Genomic DNA, 24,305 nt, shown 5'->3' with positions numbered 1-24,305 from the left:
AAGTTTGCATCCAAGAATCATTCAATGAGCCTTTTCAATGATAGTATGATTTAGTCATTCTGGCATTCTATTTTGCTGAGGTGTGTACCTTATGGTAAACTCAAACTACAATCCCTTTTCTTCAAAGAGTTTCATGATTTCATTTGAAATGTATTCATCACCATTGTCGTATTCAAATCTGCTGAATTTCATGTTAAAATGAGCATTAGCCATTCCAAAGTATACTTTAAAATAAAGAAAGATTTCAGACTTTGACTGAAGAGTACAAGCTGCCTTAAAGTGAGAATAAGCATCAATGAAAGTTGCTATACCCATGGTCTCACCTAAGAGTCGCCAGGCACATTTTTTCTGGTCTTTCAGCAGATGTTTGCAGTCTTCTTTTTGCATTTCAAAAACAATTACTGCTTGCCATGTCTGTCATGCTAGGCCCAGTTTTGATGGAAAGCATTGGTTTTCTTTTCTCTTACAAGCAAAATCATTTTTAAAGCAGAATTCTATGTGCCCTTTCAATAGATCCATCCCAGATTAGTCTAGTCCAATATTCGTTTTATTAGTACTTATTAACAGGGTCACTAAAACTCAAAGAATAACCAGCAGTCCAGCAACAACTCAGTAGCACTGCATGCTTGGCAGTAGCAGTCAGTGCGGGCCAGGACAGAGCTGTCTTTGCCGGAGTACTGGTTATTCTTCGTGTTTTACTGTCCGTATTAATACATATTGGTAAAATGAACATCTGGCTAGACTCCTCTGGGACCACTTTATTGAATGGGTACATAAAATTCCACTTTAAAAAACATTTTGTTCGTTCAGAAACAAACTGAAGCTGGGCGTTGCATTGCGTGAAGTACATGATGAACAGTAGTTGTTTGGACTGACTCCAGCTACATAATGCAAAAACGAGCTTTTGCTGAAACACCAAAGAAAATACACCTGACAACTTTTTGGAGAGAGATGCTGTATATTTCTTTCTATCAAAAGAAACAGGTGTTACAGGACCAACCACATCACAGTGTATCAGTTCAAGTGATCATTTGCCCAAAACATAAGACTGAATATGTGCTAAACATGTTTGCTTACCCTCTTTGCAGGTCAGACATTTATTTACAGGTTCAGAAAACTTTATTTTGTCCCACCTCTCTTCTAGATAATGAAGTTCCTTCATATCTTTGAGATTCGGATGTTCTAAGCATTTACCTGAATCTTTTTGTGAGCTACAGCTATAACTTTATCAGTCTTTCAAATTGAACCCATAGAATTTTTTAAAACAATGCAGTAAACAGCCATTTCTAGTTTACACACTGACCATAAGTTACTTAGTAAACCTGACATCTTTTACTTTCATTTTAAATTTCTCTTCACAAACAAAAATGTATCTGTTTTGGCAAACTGTATTCTTATTGGATTTTCCAATTCCTTCACATTTATCAGAGGAAAAGATTCATTAACTAAAAGTTCAGTTACCCGAGTCTAGAAACCTCTCTACTTTGCCATCTAGGAAACTTCCAGTAACAGCAGAGAGGGGAAAAAAATTCACTTCCATCTGTTTCTTGCACATTTCTCGCTAAATTTGCAGAATTGTTACTTTTATGTTTTTGTGACACTTTCTACTTTGCTTTGTGTCCTAATGACACAGTTTCCCCATCTCTGTAACCCTGATACATGGTTGTCGCTTGATGTTTCCTTTGACCTTGCAGTCAAGACAAATGCTTACAATGAAGGCAATTCATTTAATGACCTTATGTTACCTTTAGAATTATTACATTCTGCTTCCTTGTCTAAGTGTCTACTCTTAACAAAACTCAGTTTGATTTGCTCACTTGGCAAGGTTTCCAGAGGACTAACAACAACTTCATATTGTGGAGGCATTTTTAGTAGTGAATTGCACACTCTATCAGCTTCTTGAATATTAGCACCCAATGCTTTCGAATCATGTATTACGAGGGTGGTTTGAAAAGTTCTTGGAATCACCACGAGAGGTCAGCGCTAGCGAACAAGTTGTTCACGTGATATTCATTGGACTGTTGCCTGCAAACATGTGCCATTTCAGTGCTCTTGGAAGAGAACTGTGACGGTGACATGGCTCTGTTGTTGTTCCCGTGTAGTGATTTGCAAAAATGGAAAAAATCGAGATTCGAGCAGTTATTAAGTAAAGAAAGGTCTGAAAGCAAAGGACATTCATGCTGATATCCAGAATACACTGGGGGATTCTGCTGCTTCATATTCAACTGTTGCCAAGTGGACAAATGAATTGAAATTTGGTCGGGAGAGCTTAGATGATCCGCGCAGTGGTTGGCTAAGATGTCACTACTCCAGAAATCATTGCAAAAGTGCACAAAATGGGCATGGAGGATCATTGATTGAAAGTGCATGAAATTGCTCACACTTGCCAGATGTCATCTGATATGGTATATCACATTTTAACTGAAGAATTAGAAATGAAAAAATTATCTGCAAGATGGGTGTCATGATAAGACATTGGTGCTGTCGCCATGGCAAAATTACATGAACTAAGGTATGAATTGTTGCCACATCCATCTTATTCACCTAATATGTCTCCGCCAGACTTCAATCTCTTCCCAAAATGGAAAATTTTTCTTGGTGGATGAAGATTCACTTCAAACGAAGAGTTTATACCCTGAGTTGACAACTATTTTGTAGGCCTAGAAGAAACTCATTTTTGAGATGGGATCAAGGCACTGGAACATCGTTGGACCAAGTGCATTGATCTACAGGGAGACTACATTGAAAAATAAAATAAGTTTCTGCGTTGTAAGTACTTTTTTTTTCTATTCCGTTCCGAGAACTTTTCAAACCAACCTCGTAACTTATGAAACTTCAAAAAATATTTTTGAGAGTACAATCATTTGCATTAAACTTCATGGTCAAGAGAGTCCTTCTTCATAAGAGCTGATTAGGCACACCTTTCCACTCAAAAGTTTGAGTTAGAGTGTTCCATTAATCACGCTAGTTTGGAAATTTTTTGGTTTATCTGTGACTTACATTTCTTACCATTTTTGATAAGTTCTCCCAGAAGAGCTTTCTTCTGTTCATGTTGTTCAGTGTTGTAATACTGAGTAGACTGTTATAATTTTCGTGTAAGGATTTTCCACAAAACTCAATAATTCCAGCTTACTTATGTGTTTCAAATATAAATATCCAGTTGCTAAAGTTAGTGTTGTCAAATAGTGGTATCCTGTACTTCTCCCGAAACATGACAGTCAATTTTGTATTGAATTGATTAATTAGTTTTTCCACCTTTGTTTGTTGTACTGTAAAAAATGAAATACACGCTGAACCTGGCCACTGATAAGAATTACAAAACTATATCCATTGCAAACATCACTTTTATGCAACAAAAATGATCAATTTTTGACAATTTAATGTAACTGGATTGATAAAAAAAATCTACTCACCAAGCAGCAGTATGAGAAAACACACACACACACACACACACACACACACACACACACACACACACACACAGACACACAGGGTGGCCCATCTGAAGTTTTGGATGAGATTATCTTGAAAACTATACATCGGATAAAAATAGTCGGTAAGACAAGTTTGTAAGCTCAAAGGGGAACATCAAATGATACTACATGTGACTTCCCCAGCCTCTGCCTCCTTGTGTGGGGCGTGGGGCAACTTTTAAATCTTAAATGGAAACTCCGATTTTTTTATTGCAGATTTGGATTCTCCATAAAAAGTAATCAAGTTTTGTCTGAAACATTTTTTTAAACCATTGACAAATGGCGCTGAAATCAAGAAAAATTAAAATTGTGGAGGAACTTCGATTTATGTAGAATGATCTGAGAAGGATGCATCAAATCAATACAAAATGTCCACCAATTCTTTCATTGTGCCAAATTAAGCTTTTTTTTTTTTTACAAAATGTATCCTATCCACCCCAGTTTTTGATGGAGGTAGCCAGAATGGTATTAAAATCTCGTTAGGGAACTCTTCACAATTGCATTACTCACTCGACTGTGGTGCTATCATGGCCAAACTGCGAACTATGGCTCAGTATAAAGGTCGGTGCAATGCGATCAAATGTCACTTCACTTTCACATTGTGAACCGTAAACATCAACTGACAAAAGTAAATTATTCTTTAGCGAAACATGGCTCACTATCCTCCTACAGAGATTGTTGATATGATGTTAATTTTAGGTGAATGCCACAACAATTACACTGCAGTTGCACAATTGTATGCAGATCGTTTCCCAAACAGACAACATCCAAGCGAAAACATTATTTGAAATTGCACCCAACGAGCTCAAAATGGATACATGCACCATTGACCTCAACATTGCGAATACAATGAAAATTATGCTCGTACCCTTACCGTTCTCACTTGTGTTCAACTCGATCCCGAAATTAGTAGTTGTGCAATTCAGAGACAAACTGGAATACTGAAATCAACTGTTTTGAGGATTTTGAAGGCACATAAATATCATACATATCATATCACACTGACACAGGCATTAATGCCGAAAGATATGCAAATATGCGTGCATTTCTGCCAATGGGCCTTGAAAACGATAAGAGGTGACAATGATTTTTTTTTTAGATATGTTATGTTCACCGATGAATACACATTCAAAAACAATGGCAAATTAAACTGTCATGATTGTCATTATTGGTCCCCTGTCAATCCATGCTGGCACAGACCTGTTGACAATCAACACAAATGGTCGTTAATGGTCTGTTGTGTAATTTTAAACGGTTACCTTTTTTTTTTTTTTTTTTTCACCCCATTGAAATGTTACTGGGGAATCTTATTTACAACTTCTCCACGACGATTTGTTGGAGCTAATGGAAGATGTTAATTTAGAAACTAGGCAACGAATGGGGTCCCAACAGGAGGGAGCAGCTCCCCATTATGCTAAAAATGTATGGAACATTTTAAATTTATGGTCCCCTGGTCAGTGGATAGGGCTCGGCAGACCAATTCAGTGGCCTCCACGTTCACCAGACCTAACATTCCCTGATTTTTTTCTTGTGGGGTTATTTAAAAAATATTGTTTATGAAAGACGAAACGATATGGAGCAACGCATTCGAAGAGCGTGTGCAGCCATACCACGGGATGTGCTGCTCAAAACTGTGGACAACTTTCGCAGACGATTGACTTTATGCATTGAAGCAAATGGGGATAATTTTGAACAATTTCTTCATGGCTAATTTCATTAATTAAGCACCCCAAATTGTGAGAGGCAAGGGGACTCGCACTAATGAAGCACCCCAACATGTGAGAGGAAAGGGACTCTTCCATAAGAATGAAGGCAAATGGAATTCTTCCTATTTTGTTACAAACAAAGGAATTTTAGAGTTATCCATGCTTCACTGCATCTCCCACCTTCAATTTAGTGATCAGTGTGTCTACATCTATTATCCCCATTTCATTCCTATTTTCCGTGTTCTTTGACATTAACCATATATTATATGCTCTCTTCCTTTCCTGTAGAAATTTCTCAATGTTCTCTTTCGATCACTCATTCCTCTTTTGAATTTCTGAGTTGCCTTAAATACTCCCAAAGCTTCCTTAATTGCATTCTGTACAATCTAGCAGTATCTTGATATTTATTATTCTCAGAAGAATTTATTACATTAATCAGTTTGAAATTCAGCCCAAAACTATACAGGAATAATGTTGATTCATTCATTTCACTTTGCATACCTCATCATAATTGCATTCTCCCATATTTATAAAAGATTTCGCTATTGGGAAAAATATTTTAGTTTTCAGAAGGCAATGGTAGTACCCCGTTCTGCACCTTCATACACTCTCAAGTTGTGAAATTGCAAAAAGGATCTAGTCAGTTACAGGGTTTCTTTGGAGCACAGCTTGTGACCGTGTAAAATTATGTATATCTTTATGCTTAAAATAATCATTTTGGATCCTTATTGAGTACTGCTGAAATATGTCAATAAGTCGTTCACCATTATCAGTTCCATCACTTTCTCCATATCGTCCCACAACTAAATCCACCAGTCTGTACCCAACATGACCATTAAAACTACCTATGAATTCTCTCTTTCCTGCTGTTTATACCCCCCAACACTTGGCTTAATTTCTCATCATTCTCATCTTTGGCAATAACGCCATCCTCATTTGATGGAGCATACACTCTAGTTACAACCAGTTCCTACCCTTTTACTTAAGCTACTTTCACTATGCTCTACTTTCACAATCTATAGCATCCCATCTTTAATGGTATTAACTAAATTTTTGTTGATACATATAGAAACCCCATCCTTCACTCACTTGCCTTTATCGACACCACTGTTTAAATGAATATAGCTGTCCAATTGTCTGCCTCCTTTCTCCTTCTGTGTAGTCTCGTTAAAGGCCTCTGTGTCTATCATAAATTGCCTTACTTCATCCATAACCAGCATATTTTTGTTTGCAGGCCTTTTATATATCCCAAGTACCAAAATCGATAAATTGTTTTTGTTTGTAGTGTCACCTCCAGCTATTTATGATGAGCCCTTTCAGGCATTTTATGGGTTTTCCATATAAATAATTTATTTATTTAACATGATCAAATTAGAGCCTTCAGGCACTCTTTTGCATTGCACATCAGTGGAGAAGCATCAATGGGCATACTGCATTGGTCTAAAAGGACTAACTTGAAAGGTTAGTATGTAATTTTGTGTGCATTTTGGTGATTGTTGAAGCTGTGCAACAGGCAAACTGGAAAAATGAGCAGATCAGGTTCTCATGCACTTTGTGTGCAAAGTTGATAATACTTCCAACATTCATAATTTTGTGATGACTGCATAATGTTAAACTGTATGCACAACAGCTCGTGCAACAGACCACTGACAACTACGTAGTGCCATGCTAGATTGCAGTGGTGATTGAACATCATGATTGGAGCCAGTTGTCCTGAGAAGTTGCCTGGTTCAGTGTAATGAAAAGTTCTGGATAGAAACTGGATAATGGAAAGCCCAGAATAGAATAATGACAATATTATGAAACGGATAGATTGCTGCTCACTGTATGTGGGAAATGTTAAGTAGCAGGCAGGCCTAACAGAGAGACTGCTAAAGAAGTAAGCTTTCAGCCAGATGGCCTTCTTCTGAAGTAGACAACTCGTGTGCGCGCGCGCGCACACACACACACACACACACACACACACACACACACACACACACACACACACACTCACACTCACTCACACACACACGCGCGCGCGCGCGCGCGCGCGCGCACACGACCACTCTCTTTTCATTGGGGACTCAGCAGCCAAAGACTGTGTGTGTGTGTGTGTGTGTGTGTGTGTGTGTGTGTGTGTGTGTGTGTGTGTGTCTACTTCGAAAACTTATTTGCCTAGCACTATTTCTGTTGTGCTCCTCTGTGACTCAACATCTCTGTATGATGAGTAGCAACCTGACCTTTTCATAACATTATCATTATTTCATCCTGGATTTTCCATTGTTTGATTCTGCTTAATGGCTTTTCTCCCACCCCATAACACAATAGTGTTTTCCTTGGTTACTATTTTCTAACGCATTACTTTACTCAGAGTCTGTCTGTTTCTTTCTCTTCTTTCGTGTTGTACATGTCACCTTGTGTACGGCACCACACACTCCAACTTATGAACCACCCTGCATCAACAATTTCGTCTGCTCACAACACATGGCTATGTGACTGCTCTGGTTATTGGTACTGCATCTCATGTCCCACATTACTTCTGCTGATATCATTAATCCTCGACCTTCTGATTGATCTCTCTGCCTGCATCACTCTTGCATATTTTTGCATGTTATTTTCTATATTTTCCTATGCCACACCAACTTGCACCTCATGCTACCAACCCCCTCCCTATCCCCTACCATTTCTCCTTGTTCCAGTTCGCAAATTCTAACCTGACCTAATCTAATCACTTCTGATGCCCCCTCCTTCATACACATCCGCCCACCGACCTGCAGGACACATTACAGTCATTTTATTTATTTCTGTCATTGATATCATGATCTCATTGTGTTTTCACATCGATTTCAGTTAGTCTGGCCTTGGTGCCCAGAGGCAGTGGCCATTGTGTGTGTGTGTGTGTGTGTGTGTGTGTGTGTGTGTGTGTGTGTGTGTGTGTGTGTGTGTGTGTGTGTGTGTAGAAGGCCTTTTGGCTGAAATTTTTTAGCAGTCTTTTTGTTGTGCCTGTTTGCGACTCAACATTTCCACTATATCGTGAATACCAATCTATCATTTTTGTGATATTGGGTATAAATCGGGATAGACAAGATTACCAAGCTAAACATGGTAGATCTGAATCTAGATGGCACATGGAACATGGAAAACATATTACAAGTAGAAGACATCATCACAGAGCCTTTGTAATATGTAAAAAATAATGAGAAAGGAATGGTACAAAATACTACAGAACTTCTGAACAGGCACATAAAATATGACCCAAACAGTTGTAAATCATGCATTAGCATTGCTGTTCACTTTGGGCATTTCCCTAATGATTTGTCGGCATACCTAAGTTAATGATAATTCATGTAACTACACAAAATTGTTCACAGTGTAGCTTTCTGCCTTTTGTCATTGTGTGTCAGTCCATGGTTGAGAATATGTACTCTATTGTTGAAATAATGTTTTCATGTTCTGTAGACATTCATATGAGTTTTTAATATCCCAATACTCATATTAATAAAAACTACAATGCAGTATATGTAAGTGTTCCTAAGTATGTATTTAGTCATGTAGATAAGGCAGGAGCAAAAAATGTTTATATAACTTTACAGTAATGAAACTTAAATTCTCTTATTTTGGATCTAGAGAGAAAAGTGAACTGAGCAAAACTTTGAAAATGCAGAAGAAACTAGGTGGAAGTCGTGGATTCTCAACACACTATTGGCAGAGTGATGTGGTGGGGTGATTAAGACCATGGACTCGCATACATAAGAGACAGATTTCAAATCTCAGTGCAGCCATCCTAATTTATGTTTTCCTTGGTTTTCTTAAATCGAATAACGTGAATACTGGGACAGTTTCTCTAAAAGGGTGTAACTGATTCCTTTCCCCATCGTCTGTACGTGTACCAGTGGTCTGTCTTTAATGACAGTGTTGCTAGTTGGAAGTTTAATAATAAACACCATCACAGATATGTTAGAATAAAGATTAAGTGGTCTTTCAGGTTAAGTGAGTTAAGAAGATTTTGTTACAAGAAGCTGTTATGAATCTGAGGGGGCTACAAATAAGGTCAAGGTGATGATTTGGGGAAAAATGAAAAAAGCAGAAAAGTGATTAAAGAAGAGAGAAAACTTAAGAAGAGAGTTACAATGGGATTACTAAATACTGAGGGGTGGAATCAAGGTTTGAGATGTGGAAGGAGGGCAAAGAGAGCAGAAGGATAAAGATTAAACATCATAAAAACTAATACCTTAACTGAGAACATGAGACTTGTCAACTAAAATTAAACATTTATTCATTCCACAGAAGAACATTCATTTATTCTCCAGAAGGGCAAACACTGGTTTGTAGAACAGTGAAACCTATTGTAGAATATACCATTGTACATTTATACTCTGATTGAGATCTTACAGGTGATGGAATCATACGAAGCTGAATAGTATTTGGTCAAGAGTCGTACTGTAATACAAGAGCTTTCACTGCTAGCCGTATCGCAGAAAGAATGGTTCATGGAGAAAGAGGAGAGGCAGATAATGTACAGAGGCTGAAGAAGGTAAACGAGTTTCTCTAAATGGAGGGGCTTTTAAAATCCAACAGAGAGCAAGAAGCATCAGAAATAGTTTGGTTATTTTATTGAATGGCTGTGTAGGGTAATGTACTCAAGTTGAGTGCAAATTATTTGAGGTGTGGCTTGAGAATTTCAGAGGGTTGTCAGTGTATGTCGATGGACCAAAAAGTCCTTGGCCTGATAGTGAAAATGAAAATTTATGCTTCAAAATCATTTTACATTGAACCACAAAAGAAACTGGTATAGGCATGCATGTTCAAATACAGAGATACATAAACATGCAGAATACAGCGCTTTAGTGGGCAATGCCTATATAAGACAATAAGTCTCTGGTGCAGTTGTTAGATCGGTTACTGCTGCCACAATGGCAGATGGTGTTATAGTCTGCGCACAAGCGGTGAGACACAGCATCTTTGTATTAGCGATGAAGTGGGGATTTTCCCGTACGACCATTTCATGAGTGTACCGTGAATATCAGGAATACGGTAAAACATCAAATCTCTGACATTGCTGTGGCTGGAGAAAGATCCTGGAAAAATGGGACTAGCGACGAACGAAGAGAATCATTCAGTGTGACAGAAGTGACATCTTTCTGCAAATTGTTGCAGATTTTAATGCTGGGTCATCAGCAAATGTCAGCATGCGAACCATTTCATGAAACATCATCAATATGGGCTTTTGGAGCTGAATATCTAGTCATGTACCCTTGATGACGGCACGACCAAAGCTTTCTGCCTCACCTGGGCCTGTGTCTACACTGACATTGGACTGTTGATAACTGGAAACATATTGCCTGGTCGGACGAGCCTCATTTCAAATTGTATCGAGTGGATGGACATGTACGGGTATGGAGACAACCTCATGAAACCATGGACCCTGCATGTCAGCAGGGGACTGTTCAAGCTGGTGGAGGCTCTATAATGGTGCGAGGCATGAGCATTTGGAGTGATATGGCTCCCCTGATATGTGTAGTACGACTCAGACAGATGGCATGTATGTAAGCATCCTGTCTGATCACCTGCATCCATTCATGTCCATTGTGCATTCTGACAGACTTTGGCAATTCCAGCAGGACCATGCGACACCCCCACTCATCCGGAATTGCTACAGAGTGGCTCCAGAAACACTCTTCTGGGTTTAAACACTTCCATTTGCCATCAGGCTCCCTAGACATGAACATTATGGAGCATATCTCTGATGCCTTGCAACATGCTGTTCAGAAGAGATCTCCACCCCCTTGTACTCTTACGGATTTATGGACTGCCCTGCAGCATTCATGGTGTCAATTTCTGTCAGCACTACTTCAGACATTACTCAAGTCCATGCCACGTTGTGTTGCGGCCCTTCTGCATGCTCACAGTGGTGCTACATGATATTAGGCATGTTAATCAGTTTCTTTGGCTCTTCAGTGTATATGTCATCATAACGTCCCTTGTGTTTACCCATTGCGAAGACACTGTTGTGGGTAGTCACAGTGTTGTGATGAGTTATGACTGTTTTCCTTCTGCTAAAAACAGGTCTTTTTTTCTCAAATTTTTGAGTCCAGATTTGTTAAAAGGGTAGAACAATATTCTGCAGTTCAATTTTCCTCTTCCTAAAGACACTTCTGCGGGTATCATGAATTGAAGTTCTGATTTTCTACACTAAGCACTTTAAGGCCATGAAGTCAGTGATGGAGAACTTTTCTTCTGATCCTGCAGTGTCTGTGAGTGAATACTTGTCAGCACTCGAAAGTTCTGAAATGCTCAGTTCAGTTTCGTACATCACAATTCTCTTCTGCTGGCTTCCTGATAGTATCAAGAGACTGGAGACTTCGATAATGCCTCTCCAAGAGGCTGTGGGGATAATGGAAGATCCAGTTTGGGAAATCAGTGTTGTACCAGGTGAAGTGAGAAGTGTAGTTTCCAGTAAACTGCTGGCTGTGCTGAATAAGTACCCTGGATACTCAAATCATGTTACTTTCTGTTGCTTATTTCAATGTGAAACTGTAGAACCACATGAGGATATAGTTCCTGTCACAATACCTCCACATAAAAATGCGCCATTGACTTCTTGTGAAGTTGAGTGATACTTCTCTATTTACAAAAGTATGTTGTCGGACAAAAAACTGTGCATGGCAACAAAGAATTTGGAAAAGAATGGTATAATGAATTGTGCAACCCATTCCAGTGTGACTTAAATACTTGAACAGGAAACACTTGTACTTCAGTATTTTGAGCAGAAGTGCACTGATTAAGAATTAACTTAGACATTTTATTAGCCTACTGTGAACTTCTGTTTTATATTTAAAAAAGAAAAATCTTTGGATTTTACGTATATTTATGCATGTATTATTAATTTGATATTACAGGAAATCTGGGTCCTAATGAAGACTCTTTTCTTCTGCAAACCAGCACTTTTTTCTCAAATATTTGCATCCAGATTTGTTAGGAGGTTAGCATAATGTTTCCCAGCTATTTTTCCCTTTTGAAAGTGTTTATTGATAATTTCCTTTCACATCCCAAAACACTGGTGTGATGACTTTTCCCAGTGATGACATTGTGCTCATCTTCTTTGGAGCTGAAGAAGTTACCTCTGACCTTTGTTTCCATTCTTGTTTTGATTATAGTGTTTGATGGTCAATCCAAGTTCATCCATTGTCAAATACTGATGCAGAAAAACGCTTTTGTTTTTACAAAAATATGCCAAGCATTGTTCGGAAATAGTCTTGTGTTGATATGCCTCCAGTCTTGCACAATTCTTTCTTATGTGCAATTCTTCGTGTGAAATGTAATGGATGCATTCTTTTGAAATCCCAACAGTTTTAGCAGTTTCACACACAATTGTACTCCGATTCACCAAGATCATATCATGGGATTTTTAAACCATTTCTTTTGCAACTGAACTTTTAAAACTCTTTCATGGTCTTGTTTAAATTCAGCTACCCATTTTATCACAGTGTAAATTGAAGGAGGAGAGTCATATCATACATGTTTGTGAACCTTGAAAGAATTTAGGAAGTTTTGTTTGTAACTTGATTGCTTGTATGGGAACAGTAATACAATTCACTACAAATTGTTTCTGTATGTAAAGTGAAATAAGACATGTGAAATGTCAGGTTGGTGAACACACGTGCCTTCAATGTAGGACATACAGCTAGAAAAATGGGGAACAGTAAAATAGCAACCAAGATGGTGAAGTACATGGATCTTTGACAGAGATAATAAATTGTGATCCATTCATGTTCTAATAATGTGAATTTCATTTAAGTGAAACTATAAACATAACTGCGAAGAAGTTATTTGTATTTTATGATCCTCTTAATTTTGTATACGTGGGTAAGGAGCTCAGTTATTACAGTTAAGATAGAGTTGTAGTTCACCAAGTCTAAAGCGTCGGTAAGCCACACGTACCTCTTGGACAGTGCTAAATGGCAAGCACTTTTGGGCTATTCAGCGCCTAATGTGTGTTTTTCAGTGGCTACCATTAGGTACTAAGGCATAATATCTGGAGAAAGATAGGATCATGGTGTAACCTGAATTCTGTTTTTCAGGAATACTGGTACTGTGTCACACGACAAACATTGAATAACTTAGCTTTACGTTGCCAGCATTTGCAAAAGCTGGATCTGTCATGGTGTGGAGGTACTAAGACTATTAAGTCAGCAGATTTTGTTCAGTAAGTAACCACATTTTTAGGTTTTTTAATCTTCTGATTTCTTAACCATTTAAGCTAACCTCTTACTAGAATTCATACCTTGCAGATACAGTGATTTAATATAATATTTTTAAAATGAGTGCTATGAGGGATTAATCTGGGCAGGACCGGGATGTAATCAACGTAGAAGTAAATGCCAGTCTGGTGTTAAGAAGGTCATTCACAACTTTCATTGGGAATTGCATTGTTTAGTGTTCTGAATCTCACTTAAAGAGTCTTCCTGAAGTACTTATATAACTTACATAAAATAATAAAGATGAAGTTTGATAATTTTTTTTACTATTTATTTCAGGTTTATTAGTAATTGTGGGAGCCAGCTGACACATATACGTTTACATTCTTGTAAATTCATTGATGATGAAGCTCTCTCCAAAATAGCTTTTACTTGCACTAGACTGAAAGGTTTGTGTTCTGTGTTATATTCATAATATTCTTTCTCCATTGAATGTATTGTTTTAATCTGTGTTTATTTGTAAAACATTCAATGAATATTATTTTCCTATAAATCTACATCTAGAAGACTTTTTGAGATGCATTACATCATTGATAAATTCTGCAAAGCTTTATTAAAGATGAATATCAGATATAAAATTATATATTATTGTTATTTTTAAGCTATTTTGTTTGTCTGTCTTTACAGAATTGGGCCTTCGCAATTGTACTTCAGTTTTGGATTCAGGGTTTAGGAAAGTACCAAACTTGAAACACTTGGAGTACTTGGATCTGTACAGAACATTAATTGAACTGGAACCATTACAAAATATCCTTAAGGCATTGAAGTACTTGAAGCACTTGAACATTGGTAAAGTATGATGACATTGATTTTGCTTGAAAGTTGAAATACTTTGGTTTCCAGCTGAATAATCTCAAAAATGTAGAATATTCAAATTTATTTCTTTGCCTTTGTTTTTAATTGTCAATACTTCCCACCTGTTAGGAAGTACACTAATTATAAGCAAGAAATGCAAGGAAACAGTAAGGAATTAAAAAAAAAAGAAAAGACATTTGGTTTATACACTTGGAACCTTATTTAGTAATGCCAGTAAAAGATATTTGCATTTAGTGCACTATTTTTGTTTAAATTTAACAGCAACCGTTTATAGAAATGAGTCTAATCACCAGTCAGCCTGATATTATATCTAGTACCTAGTCACGAAATGAAATTGCAGTTGTATCTTTCCAGAGACCCAAATTAAACTGGTGCTCAGTCATGAACCTTAGTGGAACATCATTTACCTGATAAAGCGTAGATACACTGCATTCATATTGGAGAAAACATAATCTGTTTAATAAGAGTAGATTGCTATTTCCAAGACAAATAGCACTGCCAGAAGGTATCAGAGTGACAAAAGTCGACCTAACTTGCAGACTTTATCGGTGTACACAAAGGTGTCAGTATTCATAGACTGAGGCTCTCTCTCAGCTCCATATAAAAGTTGCTTCTTCGCGAACACTGAAAAGCTGTTTTTATTTTCTTGCACTCTTCATTCTCATATGACAGAATCCTTTAGTAAAATGTTATGTAGTTCCCAGCCAGGTGCAAGCTTTTCATTCTGATGCCACCTCAGGCAGTTGCTTCTTGCTGTAGTTTCTTATTTATTCAAGGATATTGTCATTTGAATGCATAAAGCTGAATGACTCCTGCCAATCTTCTCACCACGAAAGAACCTAAGGCAATTACCATAAAAATGAGCATGATACTTATGTGACAAAAACCAGTGATACTGAAAACTTGAACATAGAGATACTTGATAAATATAGTATGGCTTCCAGCATGGTGTAAGCCTTTCTGTTTTATGCTTCTTTGGAGGCTTGAGTGTCAGTTGTAATGTTTATTTAATCAAGAACACTTTTTACATGGCCTTACTAGGCAGAGTGGATTTTATACCAGCTCTTTCCACCAAAGAAAAATGAGATGAAAGGAATGGTACTTGAGATGCATCAATAACCAGTGTTCCTAACTACTAGCCTACAGAGGTGGTTTAGTGAAACAATTAAGAAAATAGATAGGTGACTCAAAAAGCAGTTGACATTTTTTCATAAGAATTTATTTTAATGCAGTACTGAAAACAAATTGTTAGCCTGTCAAGTGTTCTTATTTTGTGTAACTCCCATAAAAGATGTGACCACCATCACATCTAGTGGTCACCAATTTTATTGATAAATTGCTGCCATAAATCTCAATGCCTTGTTATGAACCTCATTGATTAGCACATACAGTTGCAGCACTGAACATGGTATGCTGAGGAAAATGATTTTCTTAAAAATTTTGTGAACATGTATTCTCAGAGACCTGTAAAACTTAATTTTGGATATTAACAATAGCATACATTTGAAAACGTATCTAATCTAAAAACCAAATTGTTGTACATTTTTTTTTCATTTACAGGCCCTTCATTAAATGCTGTTATATGATGCTTGTCTTCGTCTATTAATGATGTGGACAACACTGTAATTTATGCAGATAGAAATGAACATAAAGTTTGAAAAGTCTCTGTAGATATTGCCTGGAAATCCCAAAATTTACTACTACCCTTCAGGCAGCTTGGCTGGATTTCTTTGTACCACTACTTTTCCATTATTTATCTTCTGTGGAATTTGATTACTGGCAAGCTGTTCATATGTCCCACGATTGTCACTACTAAATTTTATCTAAATTCTTTTAAAAGATTGTGACCAATAGATTTCAAAAACTTTAGTTCATGCATCATACCTTATGCTGTGTGCTTTTCTACAGCCCCCCTCACTTTAAAACTGACGATTATTGTATTACATATTAATGTTGCAAATTGTTTTTATTAAATTTCCTTTTTTCTAGAGTGCTACATTGCCACTTCCCATTGTTGCTTGGAATGTTATCTGTTAATGAGTTTACAGTGGCAATTTTTCTGAAGTCTTCTCAAGTGTTATAGATTTCATCATATGCCCTCTGTGTATGTTAAAGATGATAACTCAAATCACTTGCTGTGAGAAAAAGAAAGAGAGAGAAAAAAGAAAAAAAATTGCAATGGGCACAGCATTTGTCTCCCCATTAACAGGTGACTGGAGGGTGCGTTGGCCTGGATGGATCATGCAGGTTGCGAGGATGAGGTAGCTGTGGTGACCACATTGATGCCTGTGGCTGGCTTAAGAACCAGTGTCTTCTCACCTAAACCTGGTGAATACTGGAAGAAATAATCAGGCCAATGCCAGCTGCATCTTGGGGAAAAGAGACTATTACTGGATATGGCTTCTCTGCAGGTGCCTGCTGTGGTGCCTCCTCCAGCTGGGTTGTCAGTAGTGATGGTGAACTCTGCCAATCCATTACAGGGTTTGGTGTTGAATCTGCATCCCATAGAGCTGCTGCCGCAAGTATGTGGAGGTGAATGTCTCCTGACAAAGGTCTGTGATTTCCCAGCTGGGAGAGACCTTCAAGGAGACAGCGGTGTTGTGATGACTATTTACTTGGTACTGCAAGTTCTTTGCCAGTTGCTGAAATGGGAACGGAATTGTAAGTGGCACTCTTGTGGTGTACCCTATTGTTGGTGAAGAGGTCTGTGATGGTTGTGGATTGTGGAGCACAACTGGTTCTGGTGTCGTGACCTCTCTGGCTACCGTAGCAATAATGAATAGTGCTCGTGGTGCGGTCAATGGTGGGCACTTGACCATGTCAACAGACTTCAGACTGATGCAAGCCAAGGTTTCCCATCTGAAAATGGGGTGTTGATGATGGGATGGGTGGGCTTTTTGCTGGATGCTGCATGTCTGCAGATGGAGGAATTGGAGGATGGTGCATAGTTGGCAGTCAGGCAGTATGTCTGTGGAACTTCACCTTTCTACTGGAACAGGTTCTCAAAATAAGTGTAAGGTTGACTTCTGTGGAAGATTCTTCCACAGTTTTGTTCATCTGTAACTGGAAAGTTCACAAAATCCTCTCGGCCTCATCATTTGATGCCAAGTGGAATGGTGCTGACGTTAGATGCTCAAACCAATTCCACTGGCATATACCTGAAACAACTGAGAAGTGAACTGAAGGTCATCACATGACATCAGTGTGAATGGCCGGTTTTCTAATGCAAAACATTTTCTTAGTGTCCAGATGATGTCGTCTGTGGTGGCTGACTGGAGGTTAATGAGAATGTGACTGGAAATTGTGTCCATAGTTAACCATATAGTGTCATGAAATGTTCCCATTGTGTGAGCACGGATTCGATCCCACTATTGGGTGGATGCAGGCTGAGGGAGCAAACTTCCATGGTAGTGGAAATTGCTGATAAGTACAGATGGCACACATGATGGTGCAAATTGCTGATAAATGCAGACGGCACATTTGCGAACTATGACTTCAATATCAGTGCCAATGGCTGACCAGTTGACGTGTCAAAGGCTCAGGTTCTTCATCCAGCACACGTCCCAGTGTTCGTGGTGAAGCAAACACGGGACATATTCATTGAGAGAACATTGACACGGCACTCGTCACCACCACCAGCAAGATTGATGGATAGCTTGGGACTGAGTCATTAAAAGTGAATGCTTCACTTGTATGAAGTGTGAGCTAACCATTCAATTTCATTGAACTAGTATTTCAAACACTTCACGATTCTCACATTTAATAACATTCGCAACTCATTTGATTCAGCCATGGCCATTATCCTTGCTTACAGCATTTCCAAAAATCTTCGAGAGTGGTTAGCCATCTCAACAGTAATGGGATACTTAGTAAATCACAGTTCCAATTTCAAAAATGCTGTTCCACAGAGACAGCAATATACAATGTCACTGTCCACATAATAGAGTTTTTAAATAGTAAAATGTCACCAATAGACATTTTCTGTGACTTGTCAAAAGCATTTGATTGTGTGAACCATGACATTATGTTACAGAAATTACAATTCGACGGTATAAATCGAATAGCATATGAGTGGTTTAAGTCATACCTACAGAACAGGAAACAAAAAGTTTCCGCATTCGGGAGGACGACGGTTCAATCCCGTGTCCGGCCATCCTGATTTAGGTTTTCCGTGATTTCCCTAAATCAGTCCAGGCAAATGCCGGGATGGTTCCTCTGAAAGGGCACGGCCGACTTCCTTCCCCATCCTTCCCTAATTCGATGAGACCGATGACCACGCTGTCTGGTCTCCTTCCCCAAAAACAACCAACCAACAACAACAAAAAGTTTCTTTATATGGGTCAAGTGATTTAAATAAGTTTGCCACTTCACCTAACTGGGGTGAAATTACATTAGGTGTTCCACAGGGTTCAGTCAGGGGTCCTCGTCTGTTTTTGATATATGTGAATGACCTCCCTTCTTATTTGAAACAAGAAGCTGAACTGACACTGTTTGCTGATGATACAAGCATCATTATTAATCCAGTAAAAGAAACTCCAATTGAAAATTATGCAAATAAGGTCTTTGGAAAAGTCATTAATTGGTTTTCAGCAAATAGGCTTGCTTTAAACTTTGAAAAAACACAGTAAATCCAATTTTTTGCTGCAAAAAGTACAGATCCTTTAATAAATATAACACATCAACAGAAGTCAGTAGACAGGGTAGAGCATACTAAGTTTTTGGGTGTACATATCGATGAGAATCTTAATTGGAAAATTCATATTTTGGGTCTTCTAAAGCAACTAGGTTCAGCAACTTTTTCAATCAGGATAATTGCCAATTTTGAGGATATAGAAATTATTCTTATGCCTAATAGTGATACAGTCAGAAATGAAGCACGGCAACTGACTAGATTTTAAAATCTAAGATGACTCTAATTTCTGTGCAGAATTTGATGTACTAAAGAAGCGGCCGCAAAGATTTTCAAACGGAGAAAAATTTTGCCTAACTCTCGTTCAGAACATGTTGTATCATACGCAGTTTATTATTTGGTTCTTGTTTATCATTATCAAAGAAAGCAACAGTGTAAGTAACAAAAAATAGCAGTCTCTTGCCATTGTTTCGCTAATGAGACGATTCCTCTCTCTTTTTTTTTTTTTTTTTTTAATTGTACGCGGCGGTAGCGTGCACAAAAGCAAGCCATGCCGCGAGCGGCGACAGGCCGTAAACATGCACTATCAGAATGCGACAAACAATGCATGATACAGTACAGTAATGCATTTTCAGCTTAGAGTGACGTAAACACTTATAACAAAGAAAACGGCACTTATCAGATCAAAGCAAAATAAGCAATCGATTCAAACCAGACGAAGCACGTGAAAAAGGAAGGGTACCCGTATAAATACGGACGGAGCGCCTGACGCATAGCAATGGCTACGTGGTAAAGCTTACCTACTTAGCTCACGACTCGAACCAAACTACTGTAGCTATATCGTCATTCATTCGACCTAAATTGTGTCTCATACTACAATGGACCAACTTTGTTTCGATTTGGAGGTGCAGCCTAAAACTTTTCTCTCCCCTTGAATTTCGAGACTCAAATCTCAGGTGCGGCTTAGATTCGGGAATTTTTTTTTTTTCCTTTATTTTGAGTCTCATTTTTCAGGTGCGGCTTAGATTCGAGTAAATACGCTAAGTGTCTCTTTACCTGATTTGTCATTCTAGAAGAGCACCATCCCCATGCCATATGATGAGGCATCCATTGCTATAATGACAGGAAAGGGTGGGTTGAGCCTGAATTTTGGGAGTAGAGGTGTGCTGCCTGAAGCTACAATTGCATGACTGTGTTGGCAGGCATTCATATAGACTGTGGCCCATTTGGGTGTAATTGGTTAAGCAGATATATTATACTGGCAGCCTGAGAGATAAACCTTGCATAGTAGTTTATTTTGCCTAGGAAAGTTTGAATACTTTTAAAATTCAATAGTGCTGCTAAGTTTAAAATAGCTGCCATGTGCTTATATGTGGACATGTTACCTGAACTGGTCAAAACTTTTGTACCACACTACATGCCTCCCATTTCTGTGTTGTATGGCCCATTGAATTCTTGCACTTTTATATGCTGCTGTGAACTGCAGCCTTTTCTGAGGTGCCCAACTCCAAATGTCCCTTGCACGCAGTTCCTTTCACATTGCTTGCTCGGAAGCTAGTTGGGATGGACCTGAATTCACTAACAGCAGTAGTGTGTGTTGGCTTGAAACTGATTGTTGCTGTCAAGGAGGGACACTCATCGCTGGTCCCATTAGTTGTAGACATATTGGACAGTCTGATACTTCAACAAATCAGCCAACTGCATTCACTTTATAATCACAGGCAAGTCCAAACACAGTAGCTTCTTTCTGCAATTCTGTGTCCACGCATTGACCCACTTAACTCTGCCACTTTCCTTAAGAAAGCTGTACACTCGTGCTCTCTCAGATCATGATGATCCGGTATGGTATTTAAAGGGCATTTATAAGTTCTTAGAAAGTGTTACAATTTTAAAAGTAGGTTTATTCGTTACAGTGTAAACAAATTTTACAGTATTATATGCCTGCAATCTCAGCAGTGATGTAAGATCTGGTCCTCAATGAGCTGTTGCGCAATAGAGTTTTACTTAGCATATAAACCGTCCACCACAGGAATATTTGAGAGTATTACTTAATTCCACAATTTGTGCATTGGTATCTAACGTGAGCTTTACAAATGTGTGTTACAATTTGAGCATTTCATTGGTATCTTGTTGTCACAACTTTATGGACAGAATTTGCATCTGGCATGTTTGCAGTTTTGGTTGCCACCTCTGGAACTTGGTGTTGATGGACTTCCTGTTTGTATTCTTCTAACAGTGGCTGCTGACTGTTCATTTCGTGACAAAATTTTTCTGGCTTCAGCACAAGGAGTAACTGGGAGCTTTCCCAATTCATTGAGAAATCTTCTTTTCCAAAGAACATTTTTTTTCAACCCTTGATTTATTTCTCTCCACCCCACAAAAGCATTGTAGGCAGAAGTGTCAGTAATATTGTAGAAGATGATCATTGGCCAGCGGTAGGTTTTTTCTCTTGCATGTGTAGGTGCCAATAAGTGCATACAATAGGTCAGTTGCTACCTTACTTGGAATGGAATCCAATAACATTTCCGTCTTCTTGTCTTCTCTGTTGCTTATTTCCTCACTGTTGTGCATTGTGCTCATTAGTACAACCTGGTTGTTCTTCCTTGGAACATAAGATACAGTGGTGGTATCCTTAGTAAAAAGGATCTTTGAACTATGAACATTATCTTTACTTGATATATTATTAGGAATTTTAGGCTAATCTTTTCTGACAGTCCCCAGAATTGCAAGATGTCTTTTGAGAAGTCCTTAGCGTAATGCATATGATGTGAAGAAATTGTCAGGTGATGTTTTGTCCTTTTACCTTATACATCAGATCCATTGAACCCTCATACCTTGATTTTTCTCATGTGCTTGTCCAAGTAATTTTCCTGTAGAGATTTGTATCTTTAAAACATAAGAAGTAGTACTATCACACAGTGTCCATATTTTTACCGCATATTCCGAGGCTTTGCTCAGTACGTATTGTTTGGATGGACAGCATTCTCGGAAAGCTACCAATTATTCATCCACGGTTACATATGTGCTAGGATTATATAATTTTGAAAGTATTTTCACTCTTATAGATACCAACTTGTCATTTACTCTTCATGCTCTTCAATCAGACTTGTCATCGAAATGTAATACGTGAGATGCAACAGTACCATTTTAGTGACATTACAGCAGGAAAGATGGCTCTATGTGTTTCTGGATACCAGAGATTCTTTGTTGATTCACCATATGATTTATTCACTCCAGCCAGTAATAACCATCTCCATAAACTCTTTGACTCTCAATATTATTAATCTCCACCATAATGCTCTGAACTTTATTGTTTGACATAATTTGAAAAGATGATTTTACATGTCTTACCTTGGCGATAGTGTATTCTGTTGCACTGGGAGTCAGTTCAATAATGTTTGCATTAGATGCTGTTCCAGTTCACGGAAAAGGTTCTAAGCTCCATGTGATTTTGTTTTTAGTGTGAGTCAGTTGAACAGCTTGCAAATTGTTATTAGAGGCATCAGCATCTGCCATGTCTTTTTAATAAGATGAAGGATCAGTGTTGTCATCATTGATTTGATTTTCTTCTTCAGAAATATTCTCCTCGCTGTCAGATGCATTTACTAATGCTTCCAACTGCTCATTGGAAAGAACTTGTTCTGTCATTACAGCCACACAGAAATTACTGTGATAGATACACGAACCATATCTGCAACAGTTATTAAAATGTAATTGTTAGTGATAATGTGCGTTCTACACTACCTACAGTGCTCTAAACTAGTCAGTGAAAGTGACCAGAGTGCTGTTTGAAGAGAGTGACTAATATTTTGTCTGGTGAGCTTATTATACATGAGTTGACTATTGCTTCAAGTGATGGAGTGTTGAGAAAAGTAGTATTGTGATGAACTCAGAGGTATCACCATGCACAGGAGCATGATAATTTGTCAGAAGCATCAGACCAATATGAAGATTCTAACTTGAGTTCAAAGTTGAATTTGAAGACCTAGAGTACTAAAGGCAATTGTAATGGCAGGGCGTTGTTATTCTCCCGCGTAGAGAAAATGCCATGTTTCTAAAACAGTAAGAATGACATGGAGTAATTCGTTATTCTGTGGCTCTAAAGATTTGCTTATTGCTGAATTAATTAACTCAGTTTTGAAAGTCCCAGCACATTTTGGACCATTCAAAAATATTCTTGGACTTCTTGCCACATCAGTTGACGGTAAAACCTCAAGCTTTCGATAATTACTCCCATCATCATCATCAGGGGCAACTGACTTTCAAATCTGCTACTGTGATGGCCTTACACAGCCCTAGATGGCTTCTGATTGTTTGGTAATTATGCAGTGCTGTCGCAGATGGTGTCAACATGTGCTGGTGGGGCCACCATTTCTGTCGTAACATAACCAGTGTAGTGAATACCTCTGGTTCTTCTGTGCATCGAGAGCTTGTTTCCCTACACTGCTGAGATTTTGTACAATGAAAGTCAGACATATACCTTGGCAACTCAGTATACCACAAGCCAATACACACTGATTTACGTCTTAGTGCCTAGAGTTCTCACTATTCATTTCAGAAGAGAGCAGTTTTAAGTACACTAATACACAGAGCAGTAACTGTTTCTGACAAAGACCACTTGAATTCTGAAATTTATCACCTTAAGCACATGTTATATAAAAACAGCTATGGATCACGCGATGTTCAGTGTTCTTTAAGAAAAGGGAATGTGAAAATGTTGAACATAGATATGATGAGCCATCAATTGCATTCATTCCTTTCTGCAGCACTACATCCGGCAAAATAGGTTGAGCTCTGGAAATACGAGGCGTAAGATTTGTTCTTCAACCTTCTAAGATGATAAAGGAGATGCTACACCCTGTTAAGGACAATCTCGAGCACAGGATCCCTGGGATCCTATTCTTGGAAGTCTACAGCTTACGTTTGCATTACTTCTACCTTTGTCAGCTATTCTGGCCTGGAATTAAGAAAACTCTTATACTACTTTCAGTGCCCCATTCCCTAATCTAATTCCCTTTGCACCACCTGTCTTAGTCTACATTCCATTACCCTTATTTTACTTTTGTGACAGTTCATCTTATAAGTGTTAATAATTGTTACTTTTCCTTGCTTCATTAGTTTGTTCACTGTTGTTTTGTAGAAAACTGTCAAGGCATTTGTTATTTGGTGATACAACAAGTAAAATTCTTGCAGGTTCTTGTGTGCATGTGGAAGACATGGATAAAATAGCAGCAATTTTGGGTGAATACAACAAGGATTTAATATCTGTTGACTTTTGGAAAGCAACTTCATTGACATCAGTTGGAATGAAGGCACTGAGCCAATGCCACAAATTAGAAGAAGTAGATTTTGGTTGGTGGTAAGTCAATAATGTTTTACTTGGTAATATCCTTACGTGTAATTTTTATTGAAATTTGAATTTGTGTGCAGATTAATGACT

At 38.2% G+C, this 24,305-nt stretch overlaps 1 protein-coding gene across 2 annotated transcripts in view; it reads left to right on the top strand.

Annotated features, from left to right (window-relative positions):
- The window catches only part of LOC126474127 (F-box/LRR-repeat protein 4), a 168,033-nt gene that overhangs the window by 86,383 nt on the left and 57,345 nt on the right, over positions 1 to 24,305 (top strand). For both annotated transcript variants that reach the window (XM_050101562.1, XM_050101563.1), the window contains exons 7-10: positions 13,243 to 13,367; positions 13,699 to 13,808; positions 14,047 to 14,208; positions 24,059 to 24,224. In XM_050101562.1, coding sequence (XP_049957519.1) covers positions 13,243 to 13,367; positions 13,699 to 13,808; positions 14,047 to 14,208; positions 24,059 to 24,224 — 563 coding nt within the window. The remainder of the gene's footprint in view (positions 1 to 13,242; positions 13,368 to 13,698; positions 13,809 to 14,046; positions 14,209 to 24,058; positions 24,225 to 24,305) is intronic.

Source organism: Schistocerca serialis, chromosome 4 (genome assembly GCF_023864345.2).
Source record: "Schistocerca serialis cubense isolate TAMUIC-IGC-003099 chromosome 4, iqSchSeri2.2, whole genome shotgun sequence".
NCBI classification, from domain to species: Eukaryota; Metazoa; Arthropoda; class Insecta; order Orthoptera; family Acrididae; genus Schistocerca; species Schistocerca serialis.
The sequence above is the reverse complement of the archived record's forward strand: the minus strand, read 5'-3'. Positions and strand labels throughout refer to the sequence as shown.